The sequence below is a fragment of the Talpa europaea genome (assembly GCF_964194135.1).
Source record: "Talpa europaea genome assembly, chromosome: 11".
NCBI classification, from domain to species: Eukaryota; Metazoa; Chordata; class Mammalia; order Eulipotyphla; family Talpidae; genus Talpa; species Talpa europaea.
In genome coordinates, this window is record NC_140078.1 from 12,202,001 (window position 1) to 12,219,603 (window position 17,603).

At 47.4% G+C, this 17,603-nt stretch overlaps 1 protein-coding gene across 11 annotated transcripts in view; it reads left to right on the top strand.

The window, feature by feature from the left end:
* Nucleotides 1-17,603, top strand: part of PTPRT (protein tyrosine phosphatase receptor type T) — a gene marked incomplete at both ends in the record, with an annotated part of 916,214 nt that overhangs the window by 765,788 nt on the left and 132,823 nt on the right. For 5 of the 11 annotated variants that reach the window (XM_084248172.1, XM_084248169.1, XM_084248173.1 and 2 more), the window contains one exon: nucleotides 611-667. The exons of the other annotated variants lie outside the window; for them this stretch is intronic. In XM_084248172.1, the coding sequence (XP_084104298.1) occupies nucleotides 611-667 (57 nt within the window). The remainder of the gene's footprint in view (nucleotides 1-610; nucleotides 668-17,603) is intronic. 11 annotated transcript variants of the gene reach the window in all.

Below are 17,603 nucleotides of genomic sequence, written 5' to 3' on the forward strand. Positions count from 1 at the left end.
TGGAGGATGAGGCTAAATTGAAGAGCAGTAAGGTTGGAGGCAGAAAGGCCGGCTAGGGGCTGCTTAAATCATCTGTAAGAAGCATGAGGGGGGCTTAAGCTACGTGGCAATGAAATTGGGGAGAAGAGCAAAGCTTCTAGAACTTTTCTAGAGTAGAATTAACAAGACATGCTGAGGGATTCAAAGTCAGAGACAAAGAAGGGTAGAGGATGACTCTTGGGTTTCTTAACGAACTGCTACAACATGGGCCGTGGCTCTATTTCCTAAGTTGAGCGCGAAGACTCGGGGTGGAAAGACCATGTCTTCACTTACGATCACCCCAGCCTCTCTGGGCTGCTGGAAATCTTAGAAGCTTTGTCTCAAGGACCTGGCAGGGGACCTGGCATGTCATATGTGCTGGAGCAATGGTGACTCTTACTTACTCTTGGTTCATTTTAAAAAATCTATTTCAGGCCCTGTTTTGTTAGATCATGATGTTCTTTGCTGTGTAGTGTGAGCTCTTCAGAGCTGTAAGAATTGCAGTTTTATGCACCGTGCAGCACGTTTTCATGTGTTTCTTTCTCTCCTTCTCTTCTGCATGCTGCCTGGGGACTGGCTTCCTTGTGGTCAGCACCAATGGGCAGCGCCCAGGTGACCCCGGGGACTCCACTCTGCCTCCTCACCACAGGTGATCACCAGAGCCCTGGGCGGGTGGGAGGGGAGTGAGAGTGGCCCAGGCTCAGCGGGTCCTCCAGGCCAGGTACCCCAGAGAGGAACTGGCAGTCCCTCCACCCCACCCACCCATCCACCCTCCTCATCCTCCCTCCCTCTCCCTCCCTCCCTCCATCCATCCACTTATCCATTCATCCATTCTACTGATGCTTACAAGTACCTACTATGTGCCAGGCACTGTTCTGGGCACTGAGGAATACGATGATGAGCAAAGGAAGACATGTTTCTATGCCTTTCTGGGAGGAGCAAGAGCCAGCAATCAAAACCACACAAGTGCCACTGTGAGTGGTATTAAGAGGAGAGGTGTGTAGTGTTTCAAACAAGCAAGTATGCCTGGAGCTCAGGAGTGCTTCCTGGGGAAGGCAGCCCTGAGCTGTGGTCTGGGGCTGGGGAAGAAGCTGACCTCACGCCCATGCGTAGTGAATGAGTAGGTCTGGCTGGGAGCCCAGGTCTGCCACTTGTCCCACACAGACCTTTAGACGTGCTGATCCTCCATCCCCCCGCCTCCGTGGGAATAAGAATACCCACCTCTTAGGGGACACCATCTGCTTACAGGCTCTGCAAGCGCACAGTCCAGGAGGTGCATGATAAGAGGGGAAAGGCGGGTGCTGGAGTGCCCAGGCCTAAGGAGGGATTTGTTTAAGTAAATACCAGCCCCTTCCCTGGAGAACATTCTAGTTCAGTCTCATTTTATACAAACATCTGCCATTCTTCAAAGACTGGGGCACAGAGTCCCCCCTGTTTAAAGGCTGATGCCCAGGAGGAGCTCCTGAGAGGCCCTTCTGTTATGGCCCCCACAGGGGCTCTGGGGTGTGGATTGTCCATTCCACTTTGAAACGAGGGGGCAGCATTTGTGCCCATGTATCAGTCAGCCCTGGGAGATGACTCCCCTTTGCCGATGACACCCCTGCAGGGAGGGCTATATCTGTGAGCCACTAGCAGCAGCTCCCACAGGAGATGAGGTGCATCAGTCCATGCAGATCTGGGAAGATCCTCAACAGCATTCATGCAGCAGCCAGTTGTCCGGGCCACCACCCACAGCCCGGCACCCTGGAACAGCACCTTGCAACACCCTAACCATAGAGCCATCATCACGTCAGCACGTGCACAGCCTTACTGGAAAGACTAATGGTCACAGGAACTTGGGAGTAGATCGAGGATGCCCCCACCTCGTGACCCCATGTGGTGCCCTGTTGAGTAGCAGCACATCTGAGACCCTTAGCAAGTGTCTGTCCCCTGCCCCGTCACAGGCCCATCAGCCTCAACCTGCCCCAGGGAGGAAGGGGTTGCAGATGGGTGCCGGGTGATGGGGAGAGGAAAGGGCCTCTCCCCCTTGTGCGCAAGTCCAAGTTCTTGAGAAACAACACTCCTGACGTGCGAGTCTCTCCACTTCTGCGGGACCCTTGTTCTCTGGCCTCTGTTCAAGTGGAGCAGCCTGGTGATGTTTTCTTTAAGCAGCCAATCCCATGTCAGGCACATTTGTTCTTCCCTCTTGCTTTTGAGGCATCTGAATGTTCCTGCTCTGACAGGTTTATTTCATTGTGTTCCATTTATTTCCACGCATTTCTCAGCCTTGTGTGATGGGTGAGGTGCCTGTGAGTGTTTCTCTTTGAGCGGGCTGTCCCTTTCAGAGGGTGTTTTTGTTAATGCCCATCTCCTGGAAGCAATAATGGCCGATGTAAATAATAACTGCCCATAGCTGAGTGATGGGGGTGTCCGCAGCTAAGCCGCTGCCTCTGTCCATATCAGCACAATGGGAAGAGCTGCTGACCACATTGTGTAGCAGGGACAGGGTGACACTCAGCGAGTAGAGGCCAAGTTGGCCCCTCAGCCCTGCCACCCTCTGGTTTGGAGATTCTGGGTGAGTTATTCCTTTTCTCAAGGTCTCATTCTCTTGGTCTGGAGAAGTTGGGATAATGACATCATGGCTGTAACCAATTGTGAGAGTTAAGTGTGATAACAGCTTTAACTTCTTTGCTCAGCTAACTCCAGCTCGCTTCTCTGGTATCACTCACTGGCTTACTGGTCTTCCTTTCAGGGAATTCATGCTCCAAAGCATGTCAGCCTTGGTGACAGTTGGGGATGGATCATTCTTTTTGGGGTGGCAGGGAGGTGTCTTCCACTGGAGGATGTTTAGCAGCATCCATGGCCTCTACCTTTTAGATACCAGAAGTATCTCCCCCCACAATTGTGACAACTAAATATATCTCCAGCCCCTGCCAAATGTCCCCTGAGGGGCAAAATACCCCCCTGCAAAAAACTTCAAAGTTGCACCGTTCATGAAAAATACAATTTGAGCCATGTTTGTAATGTTAACCCCTTTAGTCATGTTATGAAAGTAAAAAGTAATAGTTGAAATTAATTTTAATATATTTAATTTAATCTCATCTAGATAGAGTATTATCACTTTAACATGTAACTGATATTTTAACATATTAATGAAAGCTATTTACATTCCTCTTTTTTGCACTAAGTCTTTGAAATCTGGGATAAATTTTATACTTGCAGCACTTCTCAATTCCAGATGCTAAATTTTAAACAGTTAAGATAAAATATCATCTTAAAAAGATAGCAACTGCTTTAGATATTGACTTTAAATTAGCTGAAGTAAAATACATTTTAAAATTCAGTTCCTCATTCACACTGACCACATTTTCAGTGCTCAGTAACCACTGCTGGATTTGTGGCTACCATTTTGGACAGCACAGCATTGGTGCACAGAGTGGTCTTCAGTAAATATTCTCTTCCCTGTATTCCATTTTGCAATTGACAGTGTCTGAAAATGTGTTTTGCTTGTCACAAGCAGGTGTGAGGAAAGCCAGGCACATAGTGGGTAGTAATTAAAGATGCTTCCCTTGCAGAAACCAGGTCACCCCATTGCTGGTTAGGTAATCTCTACAGTGTGTTGAGTTAACAGCAGGCAAATGACATTTAACATTTGAGTTAAATGTTAAATAATATTTGAGCTAAATGTCAAATAATAACATTTGAGTTAAATAACATTTGAATTAAACAAATAAGTTATTTAACATTTTACCTGAAGAACTCTGTTTACCCCAGACCCATCACAGGGTAGAAAGATTGCTTCTCCTCTGGTCCCTGCAGTCTGCCAACCAGGCCCCTGGGGGTGGTCTGGGACACTGGATGACATCCTGTCTGGAGGCTGGGGTGTATACATTAAAGATCAGTCTGACCACCCTGCTCTGGCATGGATATCACCCAGCCCCAGCTGACCAAGATTCATGCCTTGGCCATGCCCAGTACCCTCTTCTGGAACCGAAATTCTGTTCCTTAAAACTGGGGCAACTCGGGCAAATCACTCAGCCTTTCTAAGCCTCAGTTTCCTCATCTATGAAGTGGTAAGAGTCAGTTCCTGCACCGCCAGGTTCAACCATGGCAAAGTCCACAGAGACAGTGGCTGCTTTTCTAGCACAGTTCCAGGCTTAAGAGGGCGTCAGAGGCAACTCCCGTCTATCATTCCCATGTTCCTTGAGTGCTTCTTGTTAAAAACTCTATTGTTATTTTCCTAGCAATTCTTTAATTCTGGGCCTTGTCACAGTATTCAGGCCATAACATACTCCCTAAATATGCTTTGCAACTGCCTTAAAAGCAGCCTTCCCAGAGACATCCTGTATCCTCGGTCTGGATAGAAAGGGTTTGAACCTTTGGGCCAAGGCTTTATGGCCAAGAGCAGATGGGGAGCAGCATGGCAGCCTCCTGAGGGTCACCTACTTGGAAACTCGGCCTCTGACCCTTCTGGGAGGTTTCTTCCTGGCAGGGGTTGATGGATGGTGTGAGAGTAGGAGCTGCAGGCAGGTGCTGCAGGCATGATGCTCTCTGAACACCCACCATGTGGGACTCTGCCTGGGGAAGGAGAGGGAGACAGGCAGTGGGGTGGAGGGGGTACAGGTGGCAGCTCTGGGGGAACTTGTCTTCAGGGATATCCATAGGATAATGGAGAGAACAATAAAACAGCAAATGTGAGTCATGCGCTCCCTGCATGCCATGGAAGGTCTGAAGGCTTGGTATTCTCACTGCATCGAAATGTCCCAACAGCTCTGCCACGAAGGGGGCTCTTATTTTCATTTGCAGATGAGGAAACTGAGGCTCTGATGACTGACGGTCACGCAGCTCAGAAATGATGAAGGCAGGATTGGAACCCAGATGCCTCTGGGGCATCTGTAGGATTGCCTGCCTGTTCTGTGCCCATGAGCAACATCAGTGAGCAGCTTCTTAGGTACCAAGGACTGGGAAATACTGTGACTTCTGCTGCCATTGAGATAATCCTAAACCCATACACAGATGAGGGAACCGAATCCCAGAAAGGAGAGAGGCGGGCAAGCTGGCCATTGGTGAGACTCAGGCAGGTCGCTGAGCCAGAATTGTGGTTCCTGAGAATCAGAGGAGACAGAGCACAGAGGGAAAGGCCCATCAAGGGCTCAGGTCTGGGGTCTCTAAAGTACCAAGTATCATTCACTAATCAGGGCCCACTGAGGAAGCGGGATAGAGGGTGGGAAGCTAGACCCCGTTGCATAGCAACCTAGCTGTCGTGCTAGCCCAGGGCAAGAGCAGCTCCAAGGGCTGAAGCAACACCAGGGCTGTTAGCCCTTGACAAGGCCTCGGTTGGTCCCAGGGCAGAGTCCAGGCTGTGCTGCAGAATAAGAGCAGGGACCTCAGCTGGAGGCCAGTAAGGCAGGTGACCCCCTTCTAGCCAGAAGGTGACTGCAGCTCAGCCCTTCCTCTGGGCTGCTCCTGAGGCTGCAGGTGGACCCCACAGAGCAGGACAGAAGCCATGTTCTCTGCCAGGTGCACAGAGTGCTGTCTATGTGGGTGACCTCACAAGGGGTGTCCGTGGCTGGGCGACTCAAGGCATCCAGCTCTCACTACCAAATTCCCAAATGAATCCATAGACTGAATGAGAAGAGACCAGTGTCTATCTGGGCACCATGTCCCCAGAGGGGACTGTCCTGTAGCAGGGGGATGTTGATACTTCCTACATAGCCAGCACCTGAAGTCCTCATGGTACCTTTCTCTCTCGGGATGTTCTCCTTAGACAAGAAGAAATCAGTCTCTAGTTCTATCCAAACTGCCATTAAATTCAGACATGGCAACCCAGACTCAGCTTCACCCCAGACTTCTCTTTCTCCCCAGTCAGTACTCACAATTCTGACCAGGCCTGTCTCTAGAATGTCAAGTCTCTTCCTTCTTCCTCACTACTGCCACCATATTCAAAACTCACAAAGTCCTGCGTGGATTAGTGGAACGGCTCCCCATCTGGCCAGACCCATTATCCAGAATCAAAAGTCAGCTCCAGAATGAAAAGCTCCCCAGACTTCCCTGTGCTTGGAGAGCAGGAATCAAAGGCTTCTATTCACCATCTCCCCAACTTTATTTCTCCTATCATTCCGTGCTGCACTCGCACTGATAATATATCGGGGACCTGCCTTCTCACATTCCCCTCCCTTTGTTGAGACACCTCCCTTCCATGATTCTAAGGCCAAGTTCAGAGAGCATGATCTCTGCAAAGCCTTCCCTGGCCCCCACTGTTTCAGATGGACCTGGTCAACAGGCCAGGTGGGTCAGTGAACACAGAGGACCCTTCTCAGCCCTGAGTGAGGATCCCGCTCCAGCATGGCATATCCACAGTATCAGCACATTGTCTCAGAGCTGTTTGGCTTCTGTCACCTCTTACCTTGTGCCCAGCACACACGTAGTGGTCATTCCCTGGCCATGTGCATGAGTGCACTAATAAATCAACAAGTGGAGACCATTGATAGAGCATAGGCCAGCATAGTGTGCTCCCCCACCCACTGCCTCCACTCCACGATGACCAGGCAGCTGGCTCAGCTCCCCATCTCCCTCGATGTCAGGCCAATGGTGAGACACTGAGCACAAGTGCTCCATCCGGTCATTATGCTCCATGAGTCCACCTGCCAGCTTTCCTGGGCACTGATTTTCTAGAACCTAGGAGATGGCTCTCCCACAAATCTGCTGGTCCAGCTCTGCTGAGTCTAATCCCTGGTGCTGGCCCACAAGAAGTTGGAGTGGGGCCAGGAAGCCTGGGCATCGCAGGACCTGATTGTGCAGTGGGGACAGTAGCACGTGCTACAAACACTCTGGACCTGGGCTTCTACATTCTCTACACTCCACGAACAGCAGAGCTCTTTGTCATTCATCCTTTGGGGAGGGGGATGATGAGCTTTTAGTACAGAACGCAATGATTCAGTGTTTCTACTTCCAAAAGCCAAGGGGCAGAGGCTAGAAGAAAGAAAACATGTTCACGGTAGATTTGGCTGGAATCTCAGCAATCGATGCTGCTCCCACTGCTGGCTTTATTACCTGTGCTCAGTTTCGCTGCACTAATCTGAATTCCGGGCTCCTTGTTTACCACCATTCTCTCTGATCCTGCTCACGCTTCTACTAATCCTTCCTATAGGTTTCTCATTCCCTCCCGTGTGTCTCCTCTCCTTTCCAGGCCCTCTGGTGCTTGCTCTAAAGTTACATGTTCTAGAAGCAGGATCAGGACAAAGCTGGACAGATCTTTGCTTCTTCTCTCCCTTCCTGCCCCTTTGGGTCAGGTAATGTGGCCATCCCTCCCCTGGGGAATCAATTTGGCCACAGTCCATTAGAAAGAATTGAATTATGTGTTCTGAGTAAGAGCCTTTGGGACATCTTGGCCCCTGGTGCACCCTGCTCTGTTGTTCAGACAAATAAAGCCAGGACAGACTGTCCTTCGAGAAGCTTCTTGGTCTGCTCAGTCTGTGAATAAGCAGGACTCTCCCGCCTGTTCTCCATTTGGCCCCGACCTTTACTAGCACTTGACTTTACTTATGGAAGTGCTAAGACCTCCCTCCCATTTATATTGCATTCCCAGACTGCTTAGAAAGTGACTCAGCTTTAGCCTGGAGTTATGCATTGAATTGTATCCTCCAAAAATAAGTTGAGGTCCTAATCTTTTATTTAGAAAAAAGGGTCTTTGCAGCTGTAATAAGTTAAAATGAATCATGAGGATGGTCCTCACAAGGGGAAAACATCAAAGGAAGACAGTGACCAGCAAGAGAAGCACAGGTGGTGGGCAGGATTTGGAGTGCAGGTGCCAAGCATTGCCGGCAGTGCCAGAAGCTGGGAAGAGAAAAGGAAGGATGAACCCCAAAAATCAGTGTGGCTCTACTGGCACCTTGATTTCAGACTTTCAGCCTCCAGAATTGTGAGTCAGTAAATGTCTGTTGTTTTAAACCACTCAGGTTGTGGTCCCTTTTTTCCATGGCCCTGGGAAATGATTAATACTTGGGAACACAGTGATCCTGAGCTCCTGGCGGCAGGCAGGGTCCAGTGTCCAGAGCTGAGCCCTTACAGTGGGCAGACCTCAGGAGACCAGGGCAAGGAGACACATCCCAGGGAATCTTGGGGTCAGCCTGTCTCCCCGTGGGGTCTCCATTTTTCCTGTCATCTGCATTTGCTGCAGGACTGGTCTTTGCTTTGTAACTCTGCCTCCGGCATTGCATAGTCTTAGCATCTGTAGCTTGTCACACCCTGGCCTTGGCCTCTGCCTCACCTCCCAGGCTGCAGTAGCCTGTTCCCAGTATCCTGGCGTTTGACCAGTTGGTGATCCCTGGTTGTCTTGGGTGCTTGTCGCAGGCTGACTGCTGCTGAGGCAGCACATCTGTTCCACAGTCGCCCTGACAGCCACAGCAAGAATTACAGTGCCTTATTTCACCGAGCATGATCCCTTTCAGCAACATCCATGTTGTTGCAAATTGCATGAGTTCATCTTTTTTGATCGCTGAGTAATATTCCATGGTGTATATGTACCACATCTTCTTGGTCTAGTCATCTATTTGGGGGCATTTGGTTTGTTTCCATAGCTTAGCCAGAAAGAAAAACAAAAATTCCAGATGGTCTTACTCATGGCAGGAATTTAGAAAATCTAAATAAGGGACCGGGAAAAAGACTAATTATAATAAAGTAAAAATCAAAATCAACAAGCAACTATAAATCAGAGACACACGGGGCGGGGTGGGGGCAGGGAGAAGGAAGTAGGTTCTAAACAAGTGGGATGGGAATTGTATGGGGACTATAACCAAGATGAAAAATGATGTAAAAAAATATATAAAATTAAAAAATATATATTAAAAAAAGGAAAGAAATACAGTGCCTTCGCTGTGGCCACAAGCTCTCATGCTGGCCGCCTGAGATGGTCTGAAGGGACTATCATTTTGCCTCAGGGCATCTGAAAGAATGTGTGTTCTCCTCTCTTACATCTGTTCTTCAGACTAAACCCTTAATCCCCAACGCAGGCCATGGGTGCTCCTCTCTGACTCGGCTAACCTGCTGTGAGCCCCTGGGCTCCAGGCTCAGCGCACAGACTCCTGCCAGCAGGGACCAGTTCTGGCACTGAGCTGACAGCCTCATCCTCCTCATCAGCAGGACAGTTCTCCTCTGGCCCACAGGGAGCAGGGTGGGAGGGAAGAAAGGAGGCCAGCAGGTGGTCTCAGGGATGCCCACGTGTTCCATATGCTGATGACAAGGCACTCCACTGTGCCTGCCCTCCTCTGGCCACGCTCTGCCTAGCACCCATCAGCCTGAGTGCTGGTATTTTATTTGCACACTCCCCTCACCCACTAAGTGATAAACTACCAGATAGTAGGGTCTTCTGAATTCCCTCAGTGCCCAGCACCTTGCTGCACCCAATGTCATTATAGCCCAGCACCACTCATAGGAGGCAATGTCGAGAACTTCTCTTTTGATAAGGCCAGCATGATAGGTCTCATTCATTTGAAGATTGCCTAGCTTTGTCTGGTTCCGTGGCCATGGGCTAAATTTTGTTTATGCCTAAAGTACAAGCATAGCTCCAGGCATAGGCTGATCCCTCACTGTGGATACAGACAAACCAGCAGAATATGTTTTCCAAGGCCCAGGCTGCCTCCTGATCTGTCTTTTAGATTTGACTTCTGCCTCACCCACAATTTGGTCTTTAACCTTAGCTGTGGCTTGACACCTAAGCCAGTCTACAGAATGCATCCACCCCTGGGCTCTTAGTAGTTCTTGGAAACTCTTGCCATTACTACCTCATCTGGTCACAGGCTAGGGTCATGGCGCTTGTGCTCTAGTGCCTCCTAAATATGAGAAGGAGCAGTTGAGCCCATGGGGATGTACAGAGGATTCCCAGCCCATTAGTGATGAAGCCCTGGGCTAAGCATGCCCCATAAGAGATGTGTCAGTAATGGCAATGCCTGGCATCAACTGGGAAGGGCTGGTCTTCCATAGGAATTGTGCTAAATTCCAAATGCATTAAAAATATTTCAGAAGAAAGGAGCCTTCTTGAGCCCAAAAGAGGTTCCTCCTAAAGGTCTTATATAGTCACTTTCCTCCTGTGTGTAACATGATGGAATTGGAAATTAACTTGCACAGAGCATGTGCTGTGCAAAACAAACCACATGTTATCCAGGTCTGGACACTGATTGGGACCACATAGAATCAACACAGTGGGGTATTTTTACTTGTGTGTCTGGAGTGCTTTCCAACAATCAATTAAAGCTATTCCCATCTTAAGGGTGCTACCCTCCATTTAAGACTGAAAACCAGGGCAACCTCTGTCAGCAATATTTAGCCATTTTCTTTGGATAGGCTGTGATGAAGTCAATTTTGCCTGTAAGGCTGGGTAATACTGAGAGAGTGTGGGATGTTAGAAACCTGTATCTTCTTTACACCTAACTCAGTCCTTATTAAATGGTTTTCCCCAGCAAAGGGGGAGCGATCTTTGACAAACCCATGTCTCTGTAGTGTTTCCAGCTACTTGACATTGACTCTGAGTTAAATCTGGGCTAAAAGCAATTACTGTCATATGACGAATTGAGGCAATTTATTTATTACTTGAGAAACATTCTAGGTGATGTCACTTAGGCGAATGATGGAATAATCCTTCTCAAGTACTCCATTATCAACCAGATCCGGTGAGGGAGGTACTCACTGTTCTGAGATGTGGGGGAGGTCGTTAGCAGTTTTTAAAAATTAGTCATTGTGAGATCAAAGAAAGGGTGTTGGAAATAAAGCAGAAAACACTCACCTAAATTCGAATAAAGCTGATCTCCCTGGGGAGTTATATGGCAGCTTTGGTTGCTAAATATCAAGGAAAACCCAGAGATTAATAATAAAACTAAACCCAATCTATTAAGTGTTTGGAGATGGTGGTTGATATACAAGGAAAGTGAAACGGATGAGGGAACTTAAGTTAAAAAGGTCAAGTTTAAATATCATTTGAGCAAGTCTGTATAATTTGACCCATATAACAAGATTCACATGACATGTTCATCAATCCCTTAGATATTAGAATAAGATATGTGGGTGAGAGAGCAGGAGGAGAGATTATCTTCAAGAAACGCAGGTAAAAAGTAGAACTGCATGATCCAGCAGGTGGGAAACTCAGCAGGGACAGGATAAATATGAAGATATCTTTTTTTTTTAAAAGATTTACTTATTTATTTATACAAGCACTGGGTACAGTCAGAAGCGCTGGAGGGTGAGAGAATTCACCAGAGCCAGAGCAGGGAGCAGAGCAGGCAGAAGGACCAAAGTACACTGCTGAGGGGAGCAGCGGGTGACAGGAGAGGTCTGCGCGCCATGTGGACCCTCCTCCAGTGGCCGGGGAGCGGCTGGGGATCGAACCAGCGTTGCAGAGGCTGCAGGCAGCTTCACAACCCAGCGCTCAACCACTGCACCACCAGGGAGGCCCTGAAGATATCTTAATCCTCTTGGTCAAGATGATTCTAGATCCCCTAAATACAAGTCTGCTTCTTTCTTCCACATAGTTGAGAAAAGACAGCCAGATGTCTCTGCTGAACAATCTCCCCATATCAGAATGGTGACAGAGTAGTCAAGGCGTTTGAAGAGAGGAAACTCTGTACCAGACTTCAAATCCAAGCTCTACCACTTGCTACTATTACTCATTAGGGTTTAGTTTCCCCATCTTAGAAATGGGTATATTGATAGAACCTCCTTCATAGGGTTGTATTGAGAATTAAAAGAGGTATTATGTAAAGGGCTTCAAGCAATGTAGTAAAAGCTCTAAATATGTGTTCACTCTTTATTATTAATATTCCAGTTTTGCATACTGGAATATGGTATTGGTCAGATAGCCTCACTCTTATGTTGCCACCTTCTGGATACAGCCCAGTTTAGCAGCGGGCTGTCCTGAAAGCCAGCCACAATTTCTCCCACGTGGCCTTGACTTTGCTGAAATTAAGATACAGTACCGGGCATTTCTCTGATTGACAAGTCCATATATGTCTCAGACGTGGCAAAGAGGTAAACCTAACATTGCTTGTTCACAGGAAAGCCATGCTGGCCCGGGGCCCATTCTGTCTCATGTCCATCCTTTGTTCTTCACCTGCTGTGCTGGGGCTTGCAGGGGACCCCACAGGCTGTGTTTTCTGGGCCCCATGTCAGTTGGCTTTTGGCTGTGGCCAATAGAGACAAGAACTGTAGAGCAAGAAGGAGGTGAAACCTCCTCCCTACCATTCCAGTTCTTTTGGAGGTTTCAGAGTTTTAGTTTCTGTTGGATGACCCTGACCTCTAAGCCTGATGACCTCTCCACTGTCCTTGGCATCCCAGTCTGGACTGGGTAAGGGATCCTAATGGTAAGGGCTGCTGGCCTCTGGGTTGTCTCGCCATCCCCTCCTGATCCCTGTGTACCAATTTTATGGTAAAATGTGCTCCATTTTAAGTGTTTAGGTGGTTCCTTTTCCTGGTTGGATGCTGACTGATATAGAACTCTGCTGGTTTCTAGTGATTGTTCCTTCCTTCAGTAAATGGGAAGTGAAAAAAAAAATCTGATTTAATCATCCAGTCTATATTTTCCCCCCTGTATCAACATCACACTTATTTGTGTGAAATATCTGGAATCCACATTTTCCATTAAAAAAAAATGTCAGCAACAGCATTTGTTTCTCCCCAGGCTTCTTTCACCCCTCCTGTTCGCTACAATTTCAATCCTCAAAGACTGCCAAAGCAGTTCATGATCACAATTACAAATGCTCTAAATGCCTTGGGATGTAATTTGTAAAGTCTAGAGGCTTGAATCTAATGAAGTATCCAGATGCTTCCCTACCAACTACTTTTCCTATCTTGGACTTCAATTCCATCTTAAAAATAGCCTACTGTTCTGAGAATTCACTTCCAGCAAAATCAAGAGTACGTACCTGACTTTAGAAAAGCCGGAAAGTTGCCCAGCTTCCTCATCTTCTCCCTGTTGCTTCCTCTTGGCAAAAGCCCCCATAATCAGAGATGCCTGCAATGCTTAAAATCCTCACTGGCATAGAAGTAGCGGCTTAGAGTCAGGGTTTCAAAGGTTTTCTCTACTGGGTGCCCAATGCATGCAAAGCCAGAGTTAAGACCAAGAAACTCTTCAACAAAAGAAGTCATTAAGTAGACAGGGTGAACTGCCAGCACGGTGAGATTTGGGGATAATATGCCCTTGGATCGCTAAATACAACTGTGTTTTCAGGAGTGCAGCTTTCAGGAATTGTATCCCCCAGAGCCGGCTTCCTTTCTTTACCATCAGCCATGAACACCAGCATGGGTTATGCCTCTGGCGGGATTCACTTGGTTTTATCAATTGCAATTAGATGTTCTTTATCTGTGGCTTCTATTTTTGCTCCATATCTTTTCAGGGGAAATTCTCTCAAGGAAAGCTATAGAATTGGGCCTGTAGCCAGTGAAAACACTTTGAGAATGAATCATTAATCCCTTGGTACCAAAGTATGTCATTAAACCATCTAGATGAAAGCCTGATACAGGCCTTGCCTGTTGGAGGTCTGTGAAGTGAACCCCTAGAGAGATGCTACCTGCCTGCATCCTGGGATCAGAAAAACTCAGGCAGCAGGTTGCAAGGAAGCATCACCCTAGCACCTGCAGTGTACACACAGTCTATTGACAAAAAAAAAATAAACCCTACAGCCACCCTAGAACCAAGTTCCAAAGTCATGCCATCATGCTGCCACAGTGTGAGCAGTTCCACTGAATTTATCATGCATTTTCATTTCAGATGTTATATTTGATCCTTAGAAAATCCCTTTGAACTTGGTGTTTGCTCTCTGTTTTGCAAATGAAGGTAACAACTTTGATCAAGATCATATCACCAGGTTCTGATGGAGCCCGAGGAAAGCCTGTGTGTTTCTGACTTGAAGCCCTTTGCTCTTGAGCAATCTCATTAAACCGTGGCATCTCCCCATCAAAAGGAGTGCAAAAGGTCATGTCATCCCCTCTGCTGGGTGGGAGGCCACTCCATTCTCAGACAGTGCCCTTCCCTCTCGATGACACATTCTCTGACCTCTGTGGGTAACGAGGAGGGTTGGAAGATGGACTGGGTGGGAGATCCATGGCTCTAAGAATAATGGAGAGAATGTCTCTCACCCAGAGTGTGGGTATCACTGGAATCAAGGGAAGCTGAGTTAATGTGTGAGGAAGGGTCAGTAGTAGAGCAGAAAGTGAGCATCCCATGAAAATGAGGTATGGAGGGCTTGGTTAAGCATCCAGGAAGCTCAGGAGGTGAGAACAGGTAGTGACAGGGTGGGAAGTAAAAGGAGAGCTAACTCTGCAATGGGACCCGGGAACTGTGACTGCTTACACGCTCCTAACACTACCATGCTGCAGCATAAAGGCCTGGACTCAAACCTCAGCTGGATAACTGTTACTCTTTAAAACCTTCCCACGTGTTGGCCCTAATCTATCCATATCTACCCATGGCTGTTAATTCTGACCTTTGAAATTAAAGGAACCAACAAACCTACTGCATCTTCCACTGTGATCCTTCAACTTTTTGGAGGCACGGATTAGGTATCACTTGACTCTTGCCTTCTTTATGCTGAAAAATCCTGATTCCTACTAACATTCTTCCAAAGTCAATGATTTCTGAACCTCGGTGTGTACCTGAGTGACCTAGAGATCCTTTTAAAATGCAGATGCTGCTTCAGTAGATCTAGGATGGGGCCCAAAAGTCTGTGTTTGTGATGTGCTCCCAGGTAATGCTTCTGGTCTTTGTACTGCACTTGCATGTCAAGGCTCTTGGCCCATCTTCAACCTGGAGGTCTCCACAACTGTACAAGCCTCTAATACTAGTAATCTGACTAGTGTGGAATAGAGCATTGCCCTGATTGGATCTCAGGGCCATTGGATCTCTTGGGAAGGAAAATCAACTGGGATGTTTATTTGGTGGCATGGGAGATGATAGGGATGCAGAAGTTGGTGACAGGGCCCTATATGGAGTAAGTATTGAGAGTAGAGGATAGACTTCAAGAGACCAAGAGCTATACCTTGGGCACAGGTTTCCATATGTAAGAGTGAAGGGGTAGCATGTTGAAAGTCAAATGTGGACTCTGGACTGGAGCTAGGAGGAGACTGGATTCTAAGCTGCCATAGCTTTTGTGGAAAGAGTAGAGGCAGCAGCAGCTGCTTTGGGAGGATGGGCTCAGCCTTTGGAAAGGCTCAGAGCACTCAGGACACAGCTGGTCGGGGTAGAGGGTTGGGCATGCAGATTCATGTTGGAGACAGTAGCCTCCTGTCCATGCAGGCTGAGTTCACAAGATTGTTTTGGATGACTACATCACACAGGGGACTCCAACAGAGCCTGAGAGCTGTCCAGTTGGATAAATCTACCACCTGGTGCCTAGTTGCCAGATCTGATTCACTTGGACTAGTCTCAGGTTGGCTTCCAGCAGAGGGCAGAGATGAAGAGGGTACATCCAAGTCCCTCCCCCTTCTCCCAGTTCCCAGAATCCCGGTCCCGGCTGAATAGACAAAAATCACCTTGGTCCGGAAACCTTTTTGAAGGGATTGGGGATTGATAGTTTGACTGTTGTGAAAAGCGTGAGGTTATGGCAAAAGTAATCCAACAAGAAAGAATTCCTGTTCTATGTCTCTGAAAAGATCCCTTGGATTTCCAGCCAGTGAGTCAGATGGTCAACCTTCTCTATGGAACCATTACTTTAACAACAACTCCATCATTGTTCACTACACACAGAATCCCAGCTCTAAAATTCACTAGTTATGTGACCTTGAACAGGTCACATGACCCTTTTGCGACATTCCCTAATCTGTCGAAGAGGGAAAATAAAGCGAACACCTTCTGTGTTGAGTTTTGTGGAGACTAAATTACATAATATAAGAAAAGTACTTAGCACATTGCTCAGCACTCAGTCTTCGGTCAGTACATTTAAGCTGTTTTTGAAAAGTACTAGTAATTAAGCTTCTGTTTGATGAGGTGCTCCATGTTTGCCTGAGTCATATCATTCGCCACCCCTGATATGCTCCCCTATAAATCTTAACACAGTCTGATCTGCTCCATTGAGCCTTAATGTAGCCCCAGAACACACTTCTGACTGTGCATAAGGACTAACCCACCTCTATCTCTCCCACCTTCCCTGCTCTCAGATGTACAAGCCACATGTGAATGCTGTTTGGCCTTTGGTCCCAGAGCCCTGTATCACCTTTAAACATTCTCAGCACACGCCCTTCACACACAGCCCTAGTGGCTAGAACAGGTGCCCTTTAAAGGGTCTGAAATAAGAGTAGGACTTGCCATGTTGCGGAGCAGCCCACATTCCTGTATCTGAAAACCAGCTGTACCGGCCAAGCGTGACTCCTCCTAATAACTTCCATATATAGTCTGTGATTTCAGCTCAGATACCTGTTGACTGAACTCATTGGTTTATCCAAACCACTGGCCTCTGGCCTTCCAGACAGTGTCCCTGAAGCCCCTGGATATTTCTCTGCAACCCTCAAGGATGTCCTAATATGGTTGATGGTCACAACCTTGGAATATACCTGGAAATGAATTTCTAATACTCATACCAGATCTTCATTTTGCTTTGGGTTTGGAGCTTGATTCTACACTTGGAGCAGCATTTGACACAGCTGATTACTCCTTCCTTTATCAAACTTCTCTTGGTCCCTGGTCACTCTTCTGGCTTTTTTCTCACCTGTCTGGCCACTTGTTCTCTGTCTCCCCTGCAGTTTGTCTTCCTCTGCCCATTCACTAAACATTGCAGACTCTCAAGTCTCCATCTAAGCCTGCTACTGAATTCACTCTTTATTCTCTCCATGGGTCACTTACTCAGACCTCTTTTTGGAGATCCAGATCTGAATTTTAAACTGTCTACTATTCTAGAGGATTTATCAAGCTCAAATTATCCCAAACATCCCTGTTTTAGTTTCCCTCTAAATCTGTTCTGTTTCCTGAACTCATATACAACACCATCATTCACCTTGTTATAAGAACCAAAGATGGGTCATCCTCAACAGTTCTCTCTCCTTTATTCCCCATAGCTAATCCATCAACAGACTAGATAGGTAGATAGATACATAGATAGAGAGAGAGATACCTTTTTTATTGTTATAGCGCCACTGCCGTCACTTGAGCAACTATCCTTTATCAAAACTCTTCTCTCCAAGCCACCTGCCTTCACAATGAATCTGGAATGACCTGTTGCAAATACAGATCTGACCAAATCATTGCTCTGTGGACAACTCCTAAATGGCTCTCTGTGTTTATGGGGGGTACAACAGAAACTCTCACTGTGACTCAGTGTCAGCCGAGACCGGCTGCCCTCTCCAGCTTCTCTCCCCATACTCTCCCTGCTTTCTCATCCTCGTGACACTGTATTTCTTTCAATTCTTGAATGCACCAGGCTCCTCACGCAGCCTTAGTCAGTGCTGGCTCCTCTGCTGCTCCTATGTGCTCCCCTCCTGCTCCCTTCGCCTAGTAATTGCTGCTGTCCCTTGGCGCTCACCCACCAGCCACTTTACTTCCTCTCAGAAGTGATTCATCTCCATACTAGGTACTTTCCACATGTCATGTGCCTCTCGTCCCAATCCTTAACAGAGTTGACAACTTACTA